General features: G+C 43.5%; 1 protein-coding gene across 3 annotated transcripts in view; it reads right to left on the bottom strand.

The window, feature by feature from the left end:
* ABCA1 (ATP binding cassette subfamily A member 1) overlaps positions 1-24,476 on the bottom strand; it is a 92,268-nt gene that overhangs the window by 37,971 nt on the left and 29,821 nt on the right. For all 3 annotated transcript variants that reach the window (XM_027895267.1, XM_027895189.1, XM_027895352.1), the window contains exons 6-7: positions 10,666-10,787; positions 6,324-6,515 (exon numbers count right to left, since the gene is read on the bottom strand). In XM_027895267.1, coding sequence (XP_027751068.1) covers positions 6,324-6,515; positions 10,666-10,787 — 314 coding nt within the window. The remainder of the gene's footprint in view (positions 1-6,323; positions 6,516-10,665; positions 10,788-24,476) is intronic.

Raw genomic sequence — 24,476 nt, 5'->3', positions numbered from 1 at the left:
GTATTGTGGCATTTAAAAGCATACTGAAGTTACAATACTATGACACACTGAACAGCCAAGGCCCTTGACTCTAGCACACAACTTTTGAGCTGAGCCTTTTCCTTTTCACATCTTTCCCGGAATAATTCCTGGAAACAAAGCCTAGAGGCTTTCACTTATTCTAATTAATCTGCTGAAGGCTGTTAAGACCTGGTCAGCATCAGCTGGTGTACATGGGCACTGATCTGCTGATCTGCTGGGACATTTAAGACTTAGAAAATTTTTCTGAGTGCACAGTTAGTGTTCACTCCAAAACCAGTTGCAAAGTCAGGGAGGGTCTCTCGAACCTCTGTGGATTTCCACTGAACACAGTCCTTAAAGTTTGGATAAATAAAACCACATCATTAGGGGTAGAAGAAAAACAATTCAAAATCCCCACAGGCTTAGACCTTCAAGACACATTTAAAAGAAATTTAGTTAGACACCAAAGCTACATATCCGCTCTACCACTTTAGCAATGATGTAGAAGGTCCAAGGTTCCTGCATAACAGTAGATGTTTGTTCAGCTCCATATACCTCAATCTACACAGCTTTGTGTTGTTCACTGCATTCAGAGGTGATTCAGGAACAGCATGGATGAGGAAGAGTTTTCTGATGACACTAATTGGTTCAGAACGCTGAAAAGTCAAAATCCAATTGCAAAGGATTAGTGAACAACCTCATGCTGACACACTGTTACGAAGTGCCAAACATAATTCAGCACTGCCAAGCAACGTACACAGGGAGAAGACCTTAAGATACGCTTGTATGACTCTGAACGGGCTAGTGCCACTCAGAAAGGGAGCTCTTAGAATTACAGTGATAAAACAGATCAACATCATCACAAATCCACATTGCCATCCTGGTTCTCGAGAAACTATGTGCAATTTTAGGTTCTTCATCTCTGAAGGAACAAAGGCCACAAGTATGATTCGAGGCAAGAATGGGTTTTTTTCGGAAGAACAATAGACCACAGTTCTTCCAGTGGGATCTGGAAGGACAAACACAGGTTATGACAGAGGTCTGTAGAATTACAAGTGGGATGGAGAATGGAAACTGGGGATGATTGTTCACTGTGCCTCACATTACAGGACTGGAGGACTTCCAGTGAAATGACCAGTTAAAAACAAAACCAAAAGGAGCTCCAGCATACGTAACTTAGTCAAAATGGAAAAAAATCAGTACCTATTATGCTATGCTGAGGGTGTTGTGAGTTTGAGAAAGGCTTAGAAGAACTCATTAAACATAAAAATCCTACCAAATGCTATTAAACACTAAGATCCCAGCAGAGAAAGTCTGAGTTGCAAGCTATGGAAGAACAGGATGTTACATTGAGGAAATGTTATTACATATTTGCCCCATGGCTGCATTCTGTCACAAGCCTCCATTAAGAGCTATCACTTGATGACACTGAGCTTAACAAGGCTTTGTCCTGACTCAGTATGTCAGTCTTAGGAGATTCAAGGAGCTTGCAAACCTTACCCTGAAACACGAGGAGTAACCACTTATCCTTTCATACCACAGCACCCTGACCCTTCTTCCCTAACAAATTCACATCACTTCAAGCTCATTTCTCACCATAACTTGCAGTGGTATCACTGATATGGAGTAAATTTTATTTTCTTTACCACCTCTTGCACTCAGGAAGCCTCTCACAAGTCATCTCCAGAGACAATACCAAAAATCAGTCACAAGGGCCAGTCTTCTTTGAACAGATGAGAGCATCATTAATTTCCCTGCAATACAAAGCTTTGTAGGGGCTCGTTAAGTAGATCACTCCACAGATAAGAGAACTCTAGATTCAGGGTGGCTTCAGTAAGATTGGTCCTACTGTCAGACTGTCTCTAGCAGGTGTCTGCACTACATCCTGGGGCTGAGTGGCAATGACTCCTTTTCTGGTCAAGCGCTGCAAAAACATCACCTGTCCATTCTAAGCACGCTGTGGAAAGACAAGGCTCTAGCAGGTTTTGAGCACAGCTGCCCTGTATTATTACTGTGTTAGAGGCTAGCAAGTCACCAGACTTGTCTTCTGGAGCAGCCAGCATCATAATACTCTTGAGGCACATGGTGCACTGAGGGGACTCTGTGTGCTCATTTATGCATACTGCAAGATTTAAAATAATGGCAAATACTTAAGATGACTGGAGTTGACTGCACAATCAAGACAAGCCTTGAGTAAATCCACCTGAGACTTACTGGGGATGGAAAAATCCAGTTCTTTAACATGCATGAGAATGCATGTGTTTAAAGTGCTGAAAAGTCATAACAAAATTCTGCCAAAATTCAGTCTGCATCTTACAGCTAACTTGTTTCTGCTTAATAAAGACCACTCTGCCACATTTGCTTTGAAACAGTAATTGTATCTCCATACTGATCTCAGCAGAAACTTTTTACTGGCCTCTGCAGAAAAATCATGTGCTTTCAGCTTCTGCTTTTGTTTCCTGGAAGTCTCAAACTAACGCTGTTTAAAAGGATGATATTGTGCTTGACTGAAAAATGCTCTCAAAAGAGCAAGGAAAGCCACAAGTTCAGTTGCAGCATGCACTAAGAGACCTTTTCTAAAAGCCATTTATTATCTAACACTTAGTTCATGCTAACCATTTGACAAAATACCACCCATATTACAAAGGGAGAAAAAACAATTGGAGTTTCTCATGCTCACCCACACTCCTTCAAGGACCATGACACTACACAACCCACAACATATTTATGGCTTATTACAGATCCATACCACTGGAAGTGAGTGTGGCAAAGCCCTTTCTTAGGCAGCGCTGCGGAGATGAAACCCTACAGGAGGAATCTGAATTGCCCTTTAACCTTCCCCTCAAGTCATATTCTAAACTGGGGAGAATTTGCAGAGGGAAATCTAAACAGGTATTTCTATGATACAAGACAGTCAGAGGTGTCCCACTGGACTGTGCTGTGATGGGTGGGGACTTACTGCCATTGCTCCTGATAACCTTTCCCAAACCGTGTAGTTCTTCCATGGGACAACTGCTGGCCTACCACTGGGAGAGAGATGGAAAGGAAATTTGGAGTGCTTGCAACCTTACTGCTTCACTGTTGTTCTCAAACCTGCTTCTCCAGCCTCAGTACCACTCACTATACCCAGTGCACAAGGCAAACCTCAAAAAGAGAAGATGTGTCCTCATCTTGTACAACATGTCCCTTGTCCCATAGCACTTGTTGCTGGTCAAAAGGCTTCAGAGAATTAATGCAGATTTAAGACATGGGTCCTGGAAAAAGGAATTTGACTTTTTGAAACACTTGCTGCTTCCAGTGGAGCGAACACCCAGAGAAGAAGGAAAGCTGACCCTCTGCCTTGCTGCTCTGTGATCACTTCCAGATATTTTGCTGGGTTTTGACCTAAACAGCTGGCCTCAAATAGGTTCTTACATTAAAAAAAAATAAAGGAGACACCCTTTACCCTCCCTACTATTCCTCTATGTGCTTGGCTCTATTTTCTCATCCTGCAGAGAAGCTTAAATTGAAGTAATACAAAGAATCAGTGACAGAGATAGAAATTCTAGTAGCAAATTTTAATTAGAAGTTCTTCTTTGTCTTAACTGTACCACTGCATTTGGGGCAACACTCAAGGTGTTCTGGATAGAACTGATGAGCAGGTATATATAGTGTTTATTTTTTGCCACCCCCCCCTTTTTTTTTTTTTAAAGAGTCCTTAACAGTGCTGTGACATTTACAGCTCAAGCATTTCACCCAGCAAGCACCTTTTTTTTTAAATCCATGATCCATCCATAATTTGTTAATAATTACTGGAGTAATTAATTTTTAAGAGTTACCTAGAACACCTGTAGTTCTTCTCAGAGACTTCAGATGCACACAAGCTTCAAGCCAGCAGAAGCAAGTGTCATCATCAGGGTCACAGCCCACACCCACACTCCCTTATCGCTGGGCTCTCAATATTGCACCCTCCTCTTCATGTTTCAGCACAAATGTTTGTGTAAGCGCTCAGTCAGGTGCCTCCTGGGTCAATTCCGTGATGTAATTTACTGCATTATCTTGCAGACGGAATAACAAGCAGGAATGCACAGGGACAGAAACAACGAGGTGGATGCCAGTTGGGAGTCTTGAGGATTAAGAGAGCTCAAGGAACCACAGCCACTTTGCTGCGCAGGTATCCGAGGGGCTCCAACTCCTGGTTTACTATTCCAGCCCTTGGTGTTGAATTTACACAGTTCCTGCGCACAGCTGCAAGTCCTTGTATTATCCTACTTCTACTAAGATGTTGCCACTCCATAAGTCACGAAATGGTGCAAGCCGTGAAGCCCAAGTCCCACTACACAAGCTAAAAACCTGCCTCCAAATTGCTGTTGTACCTGCATTTGACTTGGCTCTTACTTTATTTACTGAAATGACTCGCTGTGAAGTACATCAAAGAGATTAAGCAAAAAAAAAAAAAAAAAAAGAAAAAACTGAAAATTAATCTCTGGGCAAATTGTTGTCACTGGTTTACAGACTCTGTAGTAGATATGGTAAAGGCTATCTTCAGTGTCCATGTCCAAGACGTGACACACAGTGCTTTCAATAAGCTGTGTCAAAAGCCTCCTTTGTTCATGAGCAGAAAGTTCTCTCTTTGTTCAAAGATGTTACTGCAGGTCAGGGCACTTTTTTGCCTTTGAATACACAAGTTTCAAACGTGTTGGTCGCGATCCTAAAGTTAATTTATTCACTTTGCCTGGTCACACTGAAGCCAGTTCATTTTTATTTCACTCACTGATGCATTACAACACTTCAACTAGATGGTATGCTGTGACATTTTTCTAAGGAAAACTGTGGGCCTCTACCAGACAGTAATACACAGCAGGTTTAGAACTGCTGGCCTCTGTACTCCAGCTTTTTTTTCCCTTTGAAGACAAGGTAACAAGCCAGCTTCTCAGAAGTCCCCCACAATTGCACATAATGTCTTAAATCTATATGGTTGTTGCCAAGTGGCACAGAGAGGCTTACGATGGCTTTCTCTCACCAACAACCAACACAGACCTGATGGCAGACACACACAGTACCCACTTCTGCCAGCAAACCTGCAGGAACTCCCACAAATGAGAGGAAAGCAAGACTGAGTCTCCACAGGGCCCAGAAGGCCAACACCGAATGGTACAACCACTGGCTATTTTCATCCTCTTCAGACCCCAAAATTCTAACATCTCTGAATGGTTGAAAGCGAAGTGTGTACAGATGCGCACATACACATGTGACTGAAGACAAGAAACTGCTTACAGCCATTCCTCTCCAAACAGCCCACCCCTGTTATGGGGACAAGTTTAATGCTGTTACCTCATCTTTTAATGCTTATGATTATCTTATTCTTCCAGCAGGAAAGAAAAAAAAAATGCAGATGGAGGGCACATGGAAAACAGAAGATGAGCTGTGGAGAGAAGTCACTGACCACTACATGCTGCACAGAAGACTCATATGATTCCAGTACTCAATAATGACCCTCTTTGACCGGGGACAAAGCCAAACAAGGGGTACGTGACTTTCAGTCCTGAAAGGCTCATCAAATCTGAAAACTCACACAGCCAAAGTGTTTATTTCTTCCACAGCAGACAACAGAATGTTTGTTTTAGTGGGTAACAGAGTGGGTTCTGTGGTCCCTTCTTCACTCTGTTATTTCCAGCACTGAATTCCTCAAACTTCTGTATTTTCACAGATATTGTGGACCTGTAGCACTACATCACTAGATTTTCCTTGATCAAGTCTGCTCCAGCCTCAAATTACCCTGTAAATAGTGTATTTTCTTGAAGTTCAACGAGTTCTTGATCCAAAACCCATTCAGCTGGTCAACTTTTGAAACAGGACTTTAAAACCTGATTCTACTTTGTATGAATTAAACCTGTTTAAAGGTTGTGGCTTATCAGTGGCTGGAAACTTCTGCACTCAGTGGTCTCACTCATGCTAAGGGCAGAGGGGGGTGGTTTTAGCAGTAAGCACAAGATGGTCTAATATCCAGGCTCATTCCAGCCAAGATACAACATCTGACTAAAACACAGGGACAACCAAGAGCCTGTTTGTTACTATGCAGCATAAACACTTTCCTCTTGACAAACTGAACTGCAGACCACACACATTTACGCTCCACAAGTAGCAGACTGCAACAGGAAGGGTAAGAATGACAGGAAGCAGCAATGTTCTTCACACTCCAGTAATAAAGACAACCTTTCTTCTTTCTTACTGCCAAGGAGCAGTTCACTCTGGAAACACAGTAATGAGTTCCTAGATGGAAAGCCCTGGAAAATGTCACTGTGTCAATGACAGACTCGCATGGGTAGGACCAGTGAACTCACCTGAAGGGGCTTCAAAGGATTCAGGTTGGCACGGAAGGCTTGCTCAGCTGCATGGAGTTTTTCCTTTGACAAGGTGCAAATTAAGGCTTCAGCGTCCATGGCCACCGTCTGATTTTGGATTTTAAGGTATTCAGATGAAGTTGAGTTATTGCAGAGATCCCGCAATCGCATTCGATAACCAGACACTATGACCTAGAAAAGTGGGGAAGGCATGTAAGTCTCCCTTCATCTAAGACCCCACGCAAAAAACTGGTTATTGCCTAGGCAAAAGAAACCATTCATAACATTTCCAGATAGAGGTAAGAGGGCATTCTTCTCTACAGGTTGAGCAGCCCTGACTCAGACACAACTCAGTTCCAAGAAAAACGTTTCCCCACTGAAGAACATGGGACAGAAGTCCTGGGGGAGGGAGGTCTCTTCACTTCTCCACAAACATGCACAAAGCAGCAGTGATCCTGTCCTTCCACAGCAGCCATTTCCTCCAACCAAGGGTACATGCATTGCCTAACCTTCAGTCTTCTGGGAACTGAGCCACAGAGGCAAAAACAAGGGCTGTGACTAGAAACAAGTCTGACAAATGTATGTGAAGGGCAAAAGACCTGTGTCCCAATCTCCTCAGACATATCTGCCAGCCACGTTTTCTGTCCAGTTCTGGATCAGAACCATCTTCTCCCTTAGCTTTGAAATATCTCTTCGCTAACTGCTGAGACAAACCTTTTGCAGTGTTTTTGAGGAGATAACTTTTTTTCATTGATATGTTATCTCACTGGCTACAACAGACAAGATAAGATCCCAGAGTCTTCCTTCACAGGCATATTTTACTCAAGGTAATGGTTTGCTTGTCAATAATGTTTCTTAACCCACAAGTAACCACCTTATTAACGAAAGAAATCAATAAAAACCCTGTGTTATCATCAGACCCTGATAGCCTAGGTTCTTTTAATCAGGTTAGTTACAGAATTTAGGCTTGCTGAACAACAAGCAGATCCATGTCAAAAAAGCTGCACTCTTTATAAAAGTGAAAGAAAAGGAAAACGCAGAATCAACCATTGGCAAGAATTTTTTGTTTGCCATGGAGCTAGACAGAAGGAACAATTTTATTGCAAAGGCACAGGTAACAATAGCTTTAGACTTCATTTCTTCTTTCTATTCTTTTAAAATACCTGGCATGCATTGCCCAATTTCCAGTAACAACTCAGGAGGATTGATCTACATCCCAGAAGAGTTACCAGCTCTTGAACCATGCTGGTAAGTCTGAAAAATTTCTCATCTTTCAAAAGCAAAGGGGTATCAATCATGTGGGTAAAAAGCACATTATGTTCAGAAAATAAGCAAATGCAACACTTGTGCAAACATTAAACTCTAGTCCATGTCCATATGCCAAAAATAGGATATTTCAGTGCTGCACACTCAGCTGAGTAAATCAGCTCTCTCTCAAAAAAGCTGGACTTTTGAAAAAATTTTGGGTGGGATTTTTTTGTTTGGTGTGGGTTTTTGTTTGTTTGGTTTTGTTGTTGTGGTTTGGGTTTTTATGGGTTTTTTTATTGTTTGTTGGGTTTGTTTGTTTGTTTTTTGTTTTGTTTGGTGTGTGGGTTTTTTCGGTGTTGTGTTTTTGTTTTTGTTTTTGCCAGCAGAGATACTACTACCAGTTTATAGCCCTGCTAAAAAGGAGATATTCATGGGGCATGGAAATAACACTCCAGAGACCTGGGATTAGTCTAAACCAGCTTCCCTGCATGGACATAGAGAAAACCAGTGTCTCCTAGTGCCTCAGCATTCACCCACAAAAACTGAAGGTGACCAACCTTTCCGCCATCCTGAGTATGCCCAACTTTTTCATTTAGATTTTAAACTCTTTTGGAGAGAAGCTGCCCCTTCCAAATGCTGAGGTTCACAGCATAAGAACTTAAAGCTAAGGCTCTGCCTATCCACCCCTAACTAAAACAGTCACGCTAAGCCAGCCAGTTCTCTAACCATCTGCAGTCACCTGAACTCATGGCATCTTCAACAGGCAAAAATACATTCTAAGTGACAGACTAAGTCCCCTAAGGACTCTCAAAATGCCAGGCTCATGTTTGAGAGTAGTCACAGGTCATTGTTTTGTGTCCACAGGTCACATCATTGTCTCCTGGGACTGTCCCTGCTTCATGAAACAGGGAGATTTGCTCCAAGCAGAGTATGCGCTGGCCGTTGTTATTTACTCCTCACTGCTACTCAATGCATCATGCTGCAGCCCTGGCACAGGACCTCACTGTGCCTCCAACTTTTTAGAAGGACAACAGGACCTACTCCTGCCTCCAAGCCACCACGTAAGAGCTGTCTGGCCACACCTGGACAGCAGCAGCATGGTTGGACAGCTGCCTGCCCACTGCTGATCCTTCCAAATCCCACACCCTTCTGAGCAAACCTGCCACTACTGGAGAAACACAATGCTGAGAAACACAATGTCTGCCCCAGGAAGCAACATGCCCATTTGATGGCTTTTATCTGTCTGAACTTATTTCAGTATGCTGGACACACAGCCCTGCCTGGCATGTTGGAGCACTGTCACTGCAGTAACACCAGCGAACAGTCCCATCTGCTTGGTGACTTCAGTTCCTTACTTGCTCGCATATCATAACTTCCTGCCTTGCTGAACAACCCCAGGACACAAACAGACCACAGAAGGCAGCTGTATTTCCTGTGAGAGGTTTGCATACTCTGCATGGGCCCTTCTACATGACCCACCCCTACAGAGACCTAATAACTACTGCCTCTTAATACTGGAGTCAGCTCAGCAGCGAGGTCAGATCTCCAACCCAGACCTCCTGCAAAATCAAAGGGGTCCATTTTGTGAGTCAGATAAAGTCATTCTGGGGGAGGAAAGAGCTCTACATCTCTAGCTGCCACCTGTGTCAGAAGAGTGCTCAAGGAAAATCTGATGGGCCACTGCTCTGCACCTTACTGTCCTCTTGCCCTGCTAGCTCTTCCTGCCATCGCTGAGCACAAAGCACTGTTAAGACTTAATAGCCTCCTCACTCCCAGTGCCCCAGCAGAGAGAGCTCAAAAACTACATAAACAAGAACACAGCTTAAACCACACAAGGAAGAACTAGCTGACCGATCACCCCCATACTGCCCTTCATACACATTATATAGATAAAAGCTAAGCTTTTTTTCTCCTTCCATTGGCTTTGCCCTATACAACTGTTACAGCATGGCAGTCACACAAATGTCAGAGCTGGCTTTTTTGCATGTTTTAAAATCTGCCTCTCCACCAGCTTAGGAAGAATAACCATGTTGGTACTGCTGAAGTCTTCTATTTATCTTTCCAGAACCGTCTGTAGCATGATTCTGTCTTAATCTACCTTGAATTTCAGGCAAATTAGTTTCAAATAAAACAAAACTTGCACCCTAAATTGGGTAAGAAATTTTTTTCCACTTAAATTTTTTTAGTAGAACATATCCTGAACTTACAGGATTAACTATCAAACTGCACTAAAACAGATGGCTTGGTAGAATTTACTAAAGAACAGGATAACTTGTGCAAAGAGGGACAGCATCTGCAACTACATGAAAACAAAAACTAAAAGGACGGTTAATCCATCCCACTTCAATGAAGAGATCTGAAATGGACTTGGGAAGCAGAATGGTTTTCGTTTTCCTTTTGCATGCCATCTTTTGCACTGCCTCAAGAGAACCATGGGTCTTTCTTTGAAGTGTCTTCTGACTTCTGTATTAGAAAGGATGCTGGTGGACTGCTCCATCAAGCCTAGCAAAAAACATGTTATGAAGCTGACAGTGGGACACAGCCATCACAAGACAGGGGCCCCAGCCCACCGTCACCACTGGCTGTATTTATGGATTCATGGGAACGCTCAGGAGTTTCATTTGACATCAGGACTCCTGTAGTACATAATATACAATGAGTTTGTCTTGAAGAGCTGGCCACAAACCTAAAATGGTGCCTCCTTCTGCTGCACAGGACTGTAAGGCAGAACAACACATACAAACCCTGCTCCAGTCCAAGCTGAGTGACTGAACACTAAGATCAGCACAAGCAACCTCATTAATGTTTTATTTACACTGAAAAAAAAAAAAAAAAAGGAGAGAAGAAATTCAGTTTAGCCTGAAATCTTAGTCAGATCAAAACATTTGCCCATGTGTTCCCAGTGTCCTTTTACAGCTTACAATCAAATAAGACAGTAAATTGAGGGCAGAAGGGAAGAGAGAAGCAGGGGAATACATTTTCCTCTGTGTTTGTACAACATCTAGCTCAGAGGGGTTCTGCACTGTGGATCTTGGCCCTGTGGCTAAACAAACAATAGACAAGCATTGTGTTAGTGATTGAAAGTGCTCTTTACCTGCTGGAGATTGACCCTTGCATTCAGTAACTCCTCTACTGCAGATGATGGCATGGACACATTATGGTGGAGGAAGTCTGAGAGCGTCTCATTGTCAACCAGGAAATCCCGAAGTTTCAAGTCTGGAAAGCAACAAAACAAGCAAAGTTCTGGTCATGGCAAAGCCAAAAGGAAAAACTCACGTGAGAGCTCCGAACAGGAAGAGCAGAGCTGACAAATGGAGGATAGGGAATTACACAAACCATGGCACAAAGGGAAAAGAGGAGCTGCTAGCAAAGTGTTCTGAAGCTTCAGAAGCATCAATCCATGATGTCTTGACCTCAATCTCCTTCCCCCCACCCCCATCAGTAAAAAAAAACCCACCAAAAACCAAAACTTAAAAAAAAAAACCAAAACAAACCTTTAAAAACATCTCCTTTTAACATAATTAGTTCAGCTCAATTTGCACATATGTACACAGAAGTAAGATACATCAAGCTTCTCCCCTGATCTGGGCTGAAACCTGGCATTAGCTCTTAATCCCTGTGTTGTTACAGAACATGAGACTGAGCTGGCGCATGGACCACCAAGGGATTTACTAGCCTGCAGTCAATTATGGTTATAGTAAATGCACTCCACCACAAATTTCAAGGTCTGACATATGGAGACACAGATATGACATAGAATTGCACAAAGATCTAGAAAACAATCTTAACTACTTGGAATTAAAAAACATTTGCTGGATTTTTTCCATTTTTTTCTCCCAAAAGCTTCACCCTCTCGAGCCATTGGCGTTCCACCTCCTGGCTTTAAAACAAATTTGTATCTTCATCACAGCAGAGGGGGACCATATGGAAATTGTAATCCAAGCACACTACTGAAGTCACAAACCTGGATCTTAAGAAACTGACCCTCACACTGTTTTGGGCTCTTTTCTTGTGGTTAGGGTTTGGTTGTTTTTTTTTCCAGTTGGGGGGAGGGGGGGAGTAGTTATGTGGCTTTGTTTGGTTGGGGGTGGGTGGGGTGAGTTTTGGTGGGGATTTTTTTGTGGGTTTTTTTTTTTTTGGTTTTTTTGTGTTTTTTTGTTTGATTATTTTTTTCATTTTGTTTTTGGGTTTGTTGTTTTCCTTGAGAGAGAGAGAGAAAGAGAGAGGGGGGACAATTCTACCCTCATGATAGTGCTAATAAGACCAAGACAGTGGGTTTGATCCCCTTTTGGGCCTCACTTAAGAGCTGGGACTTGACAATCCCCGTGGGTCCCTTTCAACTCAGAATACTCTGTGATTCTGCAAACAAGCATCGACCAGCGGAGCAGCTGTGTCAGGGGGAGGCGAGAGAGCAAGCACCACAGGATTACCAAGGGGAAGGTTTCCAGGCCGAGCTAAGACAAAACCAGCAAGGTTTCACGCCGTTTGGTTGGGTTTTTTTTTTTTAAACCTCTCTAGGAAGAGAGGACGCCGCATCCCCGAGCGAACAGCGGGAAACAACGAGCTCTAAAGAGAAAAGTAACGTGGCAAAACTAAGAATTCACGCTTTTTCCCCCCTTTCTGTAGAGAGGACAGATGTACCAGGGGGACCGGTGTCTGGGGTGCCACTTCTGCTTCCCGGCCGGAGCCAGGAGGAGCGGGCGGCGAGAGGGGGATGGAAAAGCCACGGGCTCCGCTCCCGGCGGCACGGAGAGAGCGGGGTTACTGGCGGTCATTGCTCCCTCATCTACATATCCAGTTACGAATTCCCCGCTGCCTTTTTTTGTTCCGCACGAAAGAGTAAATCACCCGCCTCTGCTGAGGTTACTCCGGGGCGAAGAAAAGTTCCTCCCTCGCCCTCCTTCTCTGCCTCCCACTCGGGAGCGTGCCGGGGTGGGGGGGTTTGAGAGCGGCCGTGCAAACGCCCCGCTGAGCACCACCACCCCCCACCCTCCCCCCACCCAAAAAAAAAAAATCAAAATCAACCATACCCCCCACTCCCAGCCCGGGGAAAGGCTGGGAAAAGAGCCGGCTCCTGCAACAGCATAAAAAAGTCCTTTTCTTTCCAGCTTACAGCACCCTGCCTCGCCGTAACTGCAGGGAAAAAAAATCCACCCCTCCCCCTCCCCCCCCCCCACACACCCCGAGTCCTCGGTTAATTCCTAAATGCGCCGAACTCCCTAAACACTTCTGCAGCTTGTTTACTTTTTGGTGAGATCATCTACTGTTCAGAAACTCCGATGGACAAAGGGGTGTCTGGCTGATGTTTCCAAGCTTTTTCATTTCATCTGTCCCCATTTAAGATATTTTTCAAGCTTCTCTTAAAGGGTCAGACACCTTTTCTTTTCTTTTTTTTTTTTTTTTTTAAAAGCAATTATTTCCCCACTTTTCTGTTTCTGCAGTGTTGTGCTGCTTTGGGGTTCGCTGAGACTATTTTGTTTGTGGGTTTGGTTTGGAGGTTTTTTTGCCATGTGGAAGCAGGATTTTCTTGGTCGGGGGCATATTCTACAGGCAACTGCAGGAGAGCTACCTGAACTACACCGAGATTCCTGCTGGCCGGTTTGTAATCATGACGGGGAGTAACAAAGAGCCTGCCATCCTCCACAGCTATAATTAACCAGCCCAGCATTAACATAGCACTTATCCCCTGCCTTTTTTGTCGTGCCTAGCATTTTCAGACTTGCTCAACATTAGAATTTGCTGAAAATCGAAGCTGCCTTCCAAGGAACGCCTACAAACATCTGAAGGAGTTTTCATCATCATTTTGAGGAAAACACGAGGGAAACAGAACATGAAGTTACCAAAACTGCAGGACAATGCTTGGCTTCCAGCCAGCTGATCGTGAACCCGTGGTCACTACCCAAGACCGTGAGAGCTCTGCAAGACCAAGGGGCTAAAATCCCAACACCATGGTCCTGGATGCAGTGCCCTAAGCAAACACTTGGCCTTTTCTTACCGTGCATTTTCTCCCCCACCCCATGTGGTCCTACTTCCAGGACTTGTGGGTCAGCGTCTTATGCAATCCCTCTCAATCACAGAGGCACGCATAATGACTTGCACATGAAACCACAGAAAAGCACCCAACACTGCAATATCTAAAATTCCTTCCCAGGATACCTCAAAAAGCCAAGAGTTAATAAAGGCTTCCTCCTGAAAACTGCCATTCCCCTCTGAGGCAACTGCTTTACCCACTAGGACTTAAGGAAATACAAGAGAACTATTTAAAAGAACTCCTCCAAAATTTGAAACAGAAGAAACGGGCGAGTTTTTTGAAGGCTAATACCAAGCTTACCTAATAATACAAACACCTCGAGTGGAAGAACTCATTTTACCACCACGAGCCTACCACAGCAGAAAAAGTTTCTTGCCAGAAGAAGTTTAGACGCCCTATCAAGTTACTAAAACGTGAGGCAAAATGTGTCAGCTCAAACACATTTTAACTCACAGGTCTCCCCCAAGAGCATCACTACAGTCAGTCCTTGCAAGCTGGTGGGCACACAACAGTGCAGCTCCAGCAGCCAGGCAGCACGGAGAGCAGTCTCTCCACAGACTTCCTGACAAGGACATGCAGCCTTTCCTTCCCTCTTGCCTTCATCTTCAAGGGAAAACCAAAGGAAGTGTACTCCTGCAGGCTCCCCTCACCACCACCACCACAGGGTATGGCCTGTGGCTGTAACCACAGCTCCCAGCAGGCAAGCCAAGCCCCAGGCACAGGCGTGGAGATGAACCTCAGGTCAGATTGAGCAAACACACTCCAGGACAGTCAGATCTGATGTGAACGAACCATCCTGCTCATTCAGTGGTGGGATAAATGTCTGCAAAAGTAACACTGAGGCAGCTTTTCCCCATGGCAGACTACTCTTACATTTTCAGTCCTGACACCAAGGGAGCAACAGCAAAATGAAGAATAGTAAAGCAGAGACTTTGCTTAAAAATCATGCAAATAACCCCCAATGCCAGCAGGTCTGGCAGGGATGAAGTGCTTTTGTTCTAACTAGTTTGGGCACAGTATGGCAACACAACAGTAGCCTGTCCCCATTCACATGAAAAAAGCAGAAGGAAGCCCATATCCCATGCAGGGCAGGGAGAAAGACCCTTCACACAGTCACACAAGAAAGCTTCCAGCAGAACTGAGAGCTGTTAGACCTGGAGGTCTTGTGCCTTAACCACAAAACCTTCCTTCCTCCCTGAAGTCACCGGTCAGGATTAGACAGTCACACGTGGCAGCATTTCATGGATATTGTCTCCATGAGAGGCACAGCTGTCCTTCATTTCCACACAGTTCAAACGAACCTTGGGGGCTGCATTCCAGGCATCTAAACTAGAAACTCTTGGACTTTCGGACTGCAGAGCATCTCCTACAGGACTGTAACACTGTTTTAAATATTTTTAAGGTTTACATTTTTCCTGACAGTCTGATTTTTTTTCCAGCGCTTTCAATCCTGAGCACAGTGGTAGGCCAATCTGTTCTTGCTCAAGAATCAAAGCTTTGTGACAACAGAAAAAAAACCCCAACAAACAAAACCTACTCAAGGAGCTCAAGATAGTGATGAACTAGTGAAGAAAAACAACCTCCATGCCCGCTAAATTATTGATTACATGGAACATCGAAACAAAAGTGTGCATTATAGAAAAACAGCAAGTCAGTGCTATGTGAGGTCTCTGTCCCATGCAGACCAGAACTGAAGCACTAACTGTGCAGTGAAGAAAGTATCTGTGGTGCAAAAGCCAAAGGTTTTTAGTGTCCTTGTTCCAGAAACACATGCCCAGTTATTTCTGCAGGCTCAAAAGGTGGCTCAAAGAACAAGAGAAACCATAGCCAGAACCAAGTTTTAATTTGCTGATCTTACTGCAAGGATGACCATAACAGGTCCCACAGTAACCAGTTACATTTTCCAACAATACTGGGAAGATCCACAGACAGGCTGAACAAAAAAAGCTCTAGAAGCAGGTTGCAGAATAAGACCTTTCTCCTCAAACTTCTCTCCCATTCCTTCCTGCTTCACTTGACAGCACAGAGGGCCCATACCTTCCTCCTGAAACTCGATGGTGCAGTCTTTTATAATAAAACAATAGGGTGGAAAAACAAAACCCCACGGAAATTGTGGCTATGTTTTTCATATCCTGAACACTGCCTTCTAAAAATAAAAGGCATGCAAGTGGTATTTCAACATATCTCAGTCCACTGTAGAGTACAAAGCTCACCAAGTCTGACTTTAATTTGTGGGGTTTCTGCCCAAAAGGTTTGCACCCATAATCTACAATATAACAAATTTCAGACAGTTTAAAGCTAACAAGCTCAGTGAAAACACTGTGACAGTCAAATCTTCTTCACAGTTTCATAGATCTTGACTTCCTACAAAGAAATGGGTGAAGGAAAAGGGAGAAGGGGCTTCATGCTAAAAGATGAAATTCAACAGCTAAGAGGAAAGCAGGGCAGTGTGTCTGATCTACAGACATGACAATTTACCATCAGGGGATTTCACTCTCTACCGATGGAACATGCAAGGCTGAAAACAGTTATTTTCTTTATAATCATTCCTTTGGCTAAGCTTGTATTCACAATAGCCAAGTATCAAGGCAACAGAGATGCTGGTGGTAAATTCTGACCCTTACTTCTCTCCACAGAGGCTGATCATGGGGTAACCCAATCATTTTTGTTACAGCAACATTAAGGCATCACAGCACAATGAAAAGTGAGAGAGGATGACGTATGAGAAGCTTTAGTTTCTTTCTTTAGTGTCAGCAGGTTTTAGCAAGCGCACAAAGGGGACAAAAAGGAGAAGTGGGTTCCCAGCACAGCACAGTCAGAGGCACCTGTCTCCACCAGTTTACAGAGGGAGCAAAGCAAGGAAGAACATCAATTGAGCAAACAAGGCATTTTCCAAGAGTTCCCTTTTCCAAGAGTTCAGATTCACAGTTCCCCCACCCAGGCAAAGTCACACTTCTACAGCAAGGGAAGGCCCAGCCTGATTGCACAGCTGGCTCTCGAGCTTGTGCAAAACAGTGCCCAGGCACAACTTGAAGAACAAGGTCACAAGGCAGCCTGGTGACAAGGTCACACAGGCCTGCTTCGCCCAGGGCATTCCTTGTTCACTAGTCATACTTCCAGCAACAGGAGTTTTTGCAAGCAGATGAAGAGGCTGAAGCTGAGACGAAGAGCTGAAGCTCCAGCAGCTCAGAGCATTTTATTGGTAGCACCTATGACCACTACGAAGTCTGGCTAGAAACCTGCCTTATCCTTCAGCAAACCCTCACACGGCGAGAGGGTCAGGGCAAGCAAACCAAATGCTGTCACACAGCTACCTTGTACGCTGGAATTTTGTATTAACTTCTCAATACCTGAGAAGTATTCCTCATTCACGGCTGACGGGTGTGCTTGGACACCTGGACTGATTGTCACACTCGCTACCCAACACTGATTTGTAGACAAAAGGTGTCTGAAGCTACTTCCCATAAAAAGAAAAAACGGGCTTTCTTCTTCAACAGGAGAACAAAAAACTGAACAACTTGTAAATTGACAATAATCTGCAGTAAACTGACAGCCATCCAGAGGACACAACAATCTCCTAATGGTGAACCATGTTACTGCACTGTACCCTAGTGAGCCAATGACTCTAACAGTGAAAAAAAGCAAACCTTTCAGATGGGACAGTTTCACCTGCTTTCATTACACTCCAAACTTCAAACAACAAATCCAGAAATCATGATAAAGTAACATTTCTTAAGTTGGCTTTTCTCTTTTTTAAGCAATTACTATGTTTTAACTCTTCTTTTCTTCTAGGGCAGCCTTCCCCCCGCACCAGCGTGGTGGGAATATCTGGCAGAGCTGCCTGTGTACCTACTGATGCTGGCAAGAGCTAAAACTGTGCCCTGAAAAAGTTGGACAGCCATACCCTGACCTGCTGACAAGAAATCAAGCAGCTCAGCAGGCCTGTTGTACAGGATTGACTCATGGGAAAATACAAGCCTAATTTGCTCACAGTCAAAGTGTTGCTCCTTGTGCAGCCATGGCCTGACCTGTTTTTAGGGTAGGCTGCAGCTCTCTGCTCTGGGGCTATCGGATATGCAACAGTGCTGCCTCTGCAGACAGTAGATAACACCAAAGAGAGCACCCCCTTAACCAGAGCCCATTGTCTTCATGTATTTGCCATGACAGATGGTGATGTGAGCAGAGAGGAGGCAGCCTGCCATCCCTCTCCAGCAGCCAGGATCTCTCCTGAGGGAAAGGTGCCACAGCCCCTCTCATCTTGGGACTGCAAACACTGGGACCACCTTCATTCCTCCAAAAGTCCCTATTTCTGCTTAGAAGAGCTTTAAGTTTAGTGGCCAGCACAATGACTCTGGCAAAAGCACAGCCTCTACTAGTCATATACATGAAACTAATCCTCAGTTAGGCTTCACAAGGGTGAACTTCAAGGATGCAGAGCCTGTTTCAGCCAGCTGAAATCCCACCTCTGGCCTGCATGGAAAGCCAGTAGCTAACAAGGCTCATACCTCCCTTTGTGCAGTTATTTAAGTCCCAAAAGCCACCAGACCCTCCTCCAGCATGCCACTCGTGACAGCAGAAAGACTCTGCATTAGAAAGCCAAGACACAAAGCACAGAAGCAAAAGCTGCAGGCTGGTCACCAGCGGCCCTGCCAGCAAACACAGCCTGCAGACCTCCTGCCTATGGAGGAGCACACCCAACCACCTCCCTAAAAGCCCCATGTAACGCCACAGAAGAGATATTCTCGTGGCTTTCCCTGCTGCAAGCCAGGTTCTGTTATCAGCACTGACAACTGTGAAATACAGCTTGCCAATGAAAAAAAAAGCAGAACAAAATTTATGCAGGCTTCTAACAGTGCAAAAAAAATGAAACAGGCTTCAAGGAAACACCTTAAGTACATTCATTCTGTCACTTAAAAAGCTGCGTGGTGTTATAACTGGCTGAAAATTCTCACACTACTTTTCACAGAATAAGGACAAACTGCAAACTTCTCAGCCTCCAAACTGGCTTGTCAGTCACAGACATTGCAGACCACAGATGTGACCAGACACAATACTCTATTACTTGAACAAAATCATTTTCAGGTAAACAGAACACATTTAGGGACGGTACAAGCTGCAGAGAAGGTCCTCCAAAGGTCAAATCCAGCTCATGGCAAGGCGTAAAGGGCCAGAGGGTAAGGCTTTGCTGTTAGAACTGGATTCTCATTGCACGAGGAGTATTATGCCCTAGATAATATGAAGCTTTTGGGTGTTTCAAAACAAACTCAGACAGTAAAATACAATTGTGGGAAAAAAAAAAATAAACAGACAGTCTGAAAGCCAAATGCCACATCCAGCCACATACTGCTACTCTAATGGCAAGCACTGGTGTGAGCATACAAGGAATGACATTATGCCATTATAAAAGCATGGAGCTAAACAGAAGTTGAAAGAATAAGCTGTGACCAAGGAGGACCCTGTCCAGAATTCCTTGTACTTGAGCAAGTGAACTTAAATTCAGCGGAAATTCAAGTAACAGGAAAGAGCAAGGCTAGACATTTTAATCAAATGACCATTACTAAGAGCAGAAGTGTTTTTGAAGGCTTGTTATGTAAGCATGCATCTGGGAGACTGCTGGTTCAAATGCAAACAGAAGACACTTATATCAGAACCATTCTGAATCCCCTAAACAAGCAGGCAGAACCAACCCAGCAATATCCTCCTACTTGAAACTCATCACAGCACCAGGCTGTCCAGTTGGAAGAGCCTCCTACCTACATGAAACTGGCATGGCCACGATGAACCTTAAGCAAAATGGCAGGCAGAGCTTCCCAGGACTGGACTGAAGCTCCCTGACCATCCTGTCCTTGTATTTGACCCTCCTTACACAGAAGGGCTGACGAGAAGTGAAAAAGCCACCCCTCCCTTGGGTGTGAAGGCTCATCCTGCCAGATATCCCTTCCTCTCACTTGCCACGAATTTGGGGAACCTGACTCACACCCGACATATTCTAAAGTTTAACAAGATACCAAGTCTGCAGTGAGCAGGTCATAGTGCCTCTTGTTTTTCCTGTGTTCAGGAAGGCCTGTCACTTCCAGATTAAGTGCCAAGTCCTGATTCTCCTCATCTAGTACACTACAGTAGAAGCCACCTCCACAACAAAGAGTCAAACCAATCCCAAAAATGCTAAAGATTAACAACAACAAGCAAATCATTATAGTGCAGCTAGTTTAACCGGAAACATTGTTTATGTGCACTGAAAATAGACCTGCATCGAAATTATTTCAGCCTCCCATGATTGCTTCCTACGTTTCAGTTTAGCAGGTCACTGCAAAGTTACCCTTATGGACAGTAATTTGGGTTTTGAGTCTCAAGTCCAACAGAAAGGAAAAAACCCTCAAGCTTCAGCACAAAAAGAAAATATCATGTTTTCTCTGCCTAGTTTAGGGCAACCTTTGCAACCATTCAAACCCTTCACTACTATAAAAACAGACTGTTGGGCAATAACACTTCAAAATAGCTGAAGAACTTTTTCAATCTTTGGGAAAGACTGATAAACAGATGCTTAATAGATAAGGATTGCCCAAATTCATATCATGGCTTGGCTGGAGACCGTGTCTCCTCTGTCCTAAGTGGGATACTACATTGATGTTCACATCAGGATGCTCCCAACAGACCCTGCCTTGGTCGTCTCAGGAGCTCATCCTTCAGGTTGGTTTTCTTCTGGACTGTCAACACACTAACCATTCCTTCCCTTCAGTACTGACATAACTTGCTAGCTGAAAATACACATTGGAGTATTTGGAATATTTCACACAGAGGACTGCAACATTACTACTGGACACTGAGAGGAGCAGTGCCTCCTGGTGCTTTAGGAAACTGGTTCTGTGTACCAGAGTCAAAAACTGGTGCAATTACCTGAAGGAAACTGAGTACTGCTGGAGAGGTCTCCTGTGTTATTTCTATGGATACACCAGTAAAATTCTTTGCACTTTAAGGCAGAAGCAGAGGTAACACGAAAAAGAAGGAAAGAGACCAAGCGTGCAATGACACTTGTGGTCTTAAAGGGCTCTTTCATTGTCTTTACTTTGTGTTCTCTGGCTTTACAGCACACTTTTCTCCACCTGCTAGGCAGTGGGCATGTGAACAGAGCAGGGTAACAATACAGACCATGACTGCTGTCCATGTTGTCACACAGCTGTGCTTTTGCTAGAACACCTGTTGGGACAAAGAACTTTCGTGTCCCCATCGTGTCTCAAGTGGCAAAGCACTTTTTTTTTTTCCCCCTGCTGCTCTGAAATACCATTTCGGTGGGTAGGCAGCAGCTGCTGCTTTCCTGAGGAGCTGGCTGGCACAAGTCAGAACAAGCACTCAAACTTCAGATATTGCTATCTTTGCAGTAGGCTTTGTCCCATCAGCAAATCTCCTTTTGGCACATGTGCATGCTCAGTCAGCCTCAGACAGGGCCCAGTTATGTTTCAACTGCGCTTATTAAAATAGATTGAGAAGCACAAGGAAAGGACCTCCTGAGAGGTCACACAAACCTTCTGACAGTGTCTAGCAAAAAACCATGTAAATACTGACTCAGGTAGTATGTGCCTCTACAAAGATATGTTCAGATGAGCGGAAAGGTTCAAGGAGGGGAAGATACCCACCACGAAACGTCAAAACTCACAGCAAGAGGTCTTATTTAAAATCCCTTAAAACAGTCTTTTACTGCCCCATCCTTAAAACTAAAGCTAAATTAGAAAGGGAAGGAAACTCTGGCTGTTTACAGAGGATGTGTGTTACAGAACAGCCTGAATCTCCTCCACATAAAGCACATAAGAATGTTGCCAGATCAGCATTAAAAAAAAAAAAAAACCAAAACAACAACAAAAAACAAACAAACAAAAAAAAAAACCAAAAAAAAACACCACTCTAGGGCAAGATCTTCAGCTAACAGACAAGCTACATTCCACTAAGTTTTCAGAACTATGCTATTTTTTCATCAGCTGAGGATTTGACGCCACACAGGCCTAAGCAATACTCATTTTTTACAAACTCAGTTAATTATTAACACTTAGTAAATACATAAGGATGTTCATTTTTTAATTCTGCAGCTGTTGCAATTAATTTCAAAGGATTTTAGAAACAAAACAAATGCAAAGTATACGCATAAAAACTATACAGGGAACTAAAAATGTATCTCAAACAAGACCCAACCAATACCACACAGCAAACCCAAAAAAACCCTAGGGTTGGAAGTGAAGAAGATTGCAGTTTGTTGAAGCTGCAAAAAAATTCAGCAACAGGTGGTAGAATAAGCCAGGATCCAGGTATTTAATCACTTATGTAATGACCAAAAATATTTAAATATGTTTTCCCACAAAAAGGCTGCCCGCAAAAATTGAACTGACACAGATTTTCAAAAAAATTCAGTCAAGCAGTGCTCTATCCTCTTGCCTGTGTAAAAATAAATCTGATTCAGCATCAACATTTCAAAGCCATCACTTTTTATTGCATGCTGACTGCACTGAAAACTGCCACATCCTACTGTGATTCAGAATGAGGGCTCCAATTCCTTAGAAGCTGTTTATTTACTTAGATCACAGGAATGCTGTAAAAATTAGGTAATAAGAGTTTGTAATGCATGCTGAAGATAAAATGTATTATTACTAGAGATAGCTCCAAAGCTGAATATTAACTTGAGAGATACGGCAGGTCAGATCCAGATTACGCATTCTGGCCTTGGCACCAATCGGACACAGAAGTGGGCTTTTTCCAAATGGGGCAATTTCATAATCACCATTCTCATGAGAGCTCAGGCCCATGGAAATCCCCCGAGAAAGCTGAACTTTTCACCAGATAACAGTGCTACAAATTCCCTAGGGGACTACTAACACCAAGCTCAATTTGAAAAGTCTCTACCCTGCTGTCTCAACCAACTTCAGACTGTAGCCTAAATAAACCAATTGCAGTCTTCCACAAATGAGGCAATTTGCTGAGAATTCTGAGATTAGGAATTAATGAGAACAAATCCAGAAATTTTGTCAGAGTGGGAAACATAGGGAAAAAAAAAAAAAGCAAAGTGAAGTTAACCCAGCATAAGTTTCAGCAGCGTAATCCTGGTATTAGCAAACTGTACCAACAAGGCTGCATACAAAATCAGGGAGATAATAGCAAAATGTGAAAGGTGTGATTGTTCACTTAACACTCTCCACTTTATTTGCTGGCTTAAAATAAAAGTCAGAGTTAGGACTAAAGAGTCAGCTAAAGGCTAAAGAAAGCACTCAGAACTTATTACTACTGTCCTGCTTTCGCAGCACATGCTAATAATAATTACTGACAAGCATAGTAAGCAATTCTTGCTTTCTTTATCACAGTGTCCTTATCTAAGGCAAATTAACAGCAAGATAAAGACAGTGTCTTTAAAGTATGGCAATTTGGTTTCTGTTGGAATAGCTCTGTTGCTAATTGTAGTTACGGGTACCGTTGACTTCCTTACATGCAGTCAAGCTATTAGCTGGCACCATCGGGTTAGCCAGTCCTAAAGTAACCATACTGTCAGTGCAGCCTTATGCTGACAAACTTGATATTCTGCTTGTGTGTTTGTAACAAAGTTCACACAATATTCTGTGATAGAATTCTCAGAAATGTTTTTCTCAAGCTCGTGTCACCCAGTATAGTGCAAACACTCCAGCGAGGCCAGATTTAACACAACACTGCATGGCTTTTTTTTTTTAATTCCCTATTCAAAGGGATTGCAGTCTTGTCTTCACATCCATACACACCTGCCTAGAATCCAAGCTGCCACAATTCTAAACTTCTCACTTCAAAGGTGTCTCAGCAGCAAGGAAGTTAAGACCAAAAGCAAGCACCAAAGCCCAGTTCTACAGAATCAGAAGACAGCAATACACATTACGCCATACATACTATGCTATACATTTACCCACCTCAAGCTCTAAGCTAAGTCATGTCATAACAACTGTTCATGACCAGTCCCATGGGAAACAAGTATGATTCCCTTGGGAACAGATTTAATGCTACAGCAGACATTTGTACCTTAACCTCTACCAATATCATTTTATTTGTTTAATCTCATCTTTGGCTTCAGAATATTAAGGAAAGCAGAAGTAGGCTCTGTTAAAAGTGGTAACAAGTGCAGTTGTAGTTCTACTATGATATTTTCTGAATTATGTCAGTATCATGCCACCTCACTAATAGAAGCTACATACCTAACTGCCCATCAAAAAACCTGGGACAAAACACTGCCATCAGAAGTCTTTTCTACCTTTGCATATCTCTTGACTGTCAGCCTCCCAGTTTCAGTTTAGAACAAAACCAAAAGAGAAAAATAAATGGACCTTTGGATTAACACAGAGACTTTGTCCTCTGCCTGTAGTAAGGAATATAAAAAGTGCCGTACCAAGAATGTTTTAGAAAGGGTTTTCCAGATCTGCAGTCACCTACACAACATCCATTTACTTGAAAAAAAAAAATCTAAGGGCACTCAAGCCTGTGTCTGTTCAGAGACCCAGAAATTTGGAGAAAAAAAAAAAAAGTTAATTAGGCAAATGTGGGAAGTCTGCCACAAATCTCCCACTCAGCCAAGATGGCACACTGCAAAACCCTTTGTGCAATCCAAGCACCCAGTACTGGCTGCTCTTGCTCATCCCAACAGGCTACACTGGACCAAAGCAGAAGTCACAGCAGTTCCCACACAATCCCAGGCTCCCCTTCCTGGCTGGATGCTCAGGGCTAGGAGGCAGCAGCAGCCAGGAATGCCCTGGGGACTCCTGCTGAGGGCTAATGCAAAGTAACTGGTACTGAAAACACAAAAGGTAAAGCAGCCGTCCTACCTGCCCCTGTGAGTCAAGATCTCTCTACTCATACCACAGGGCAGCATTTTTGGC

Source organism: Empidonax traillii, unplaced genomic scaffold, assembly GCF_003031625.1.
Source record: "Empidonax traillii isolate 1590-97213 ecotype Southwest subspecies unplaced genomic scaffold, ASM303162v1 scaffold2:size4533513, whole genome shotgun sequence".
Taxonomy (NCBI): Eukaryota; Metazoa; Chordata; class Aves; order Passeriformes; family Tyrannidae; genus Empidonax; species Empidonax traillii.
This window is presented reverse-complemented; position numbering and strand designations above follow the sequence as displayed.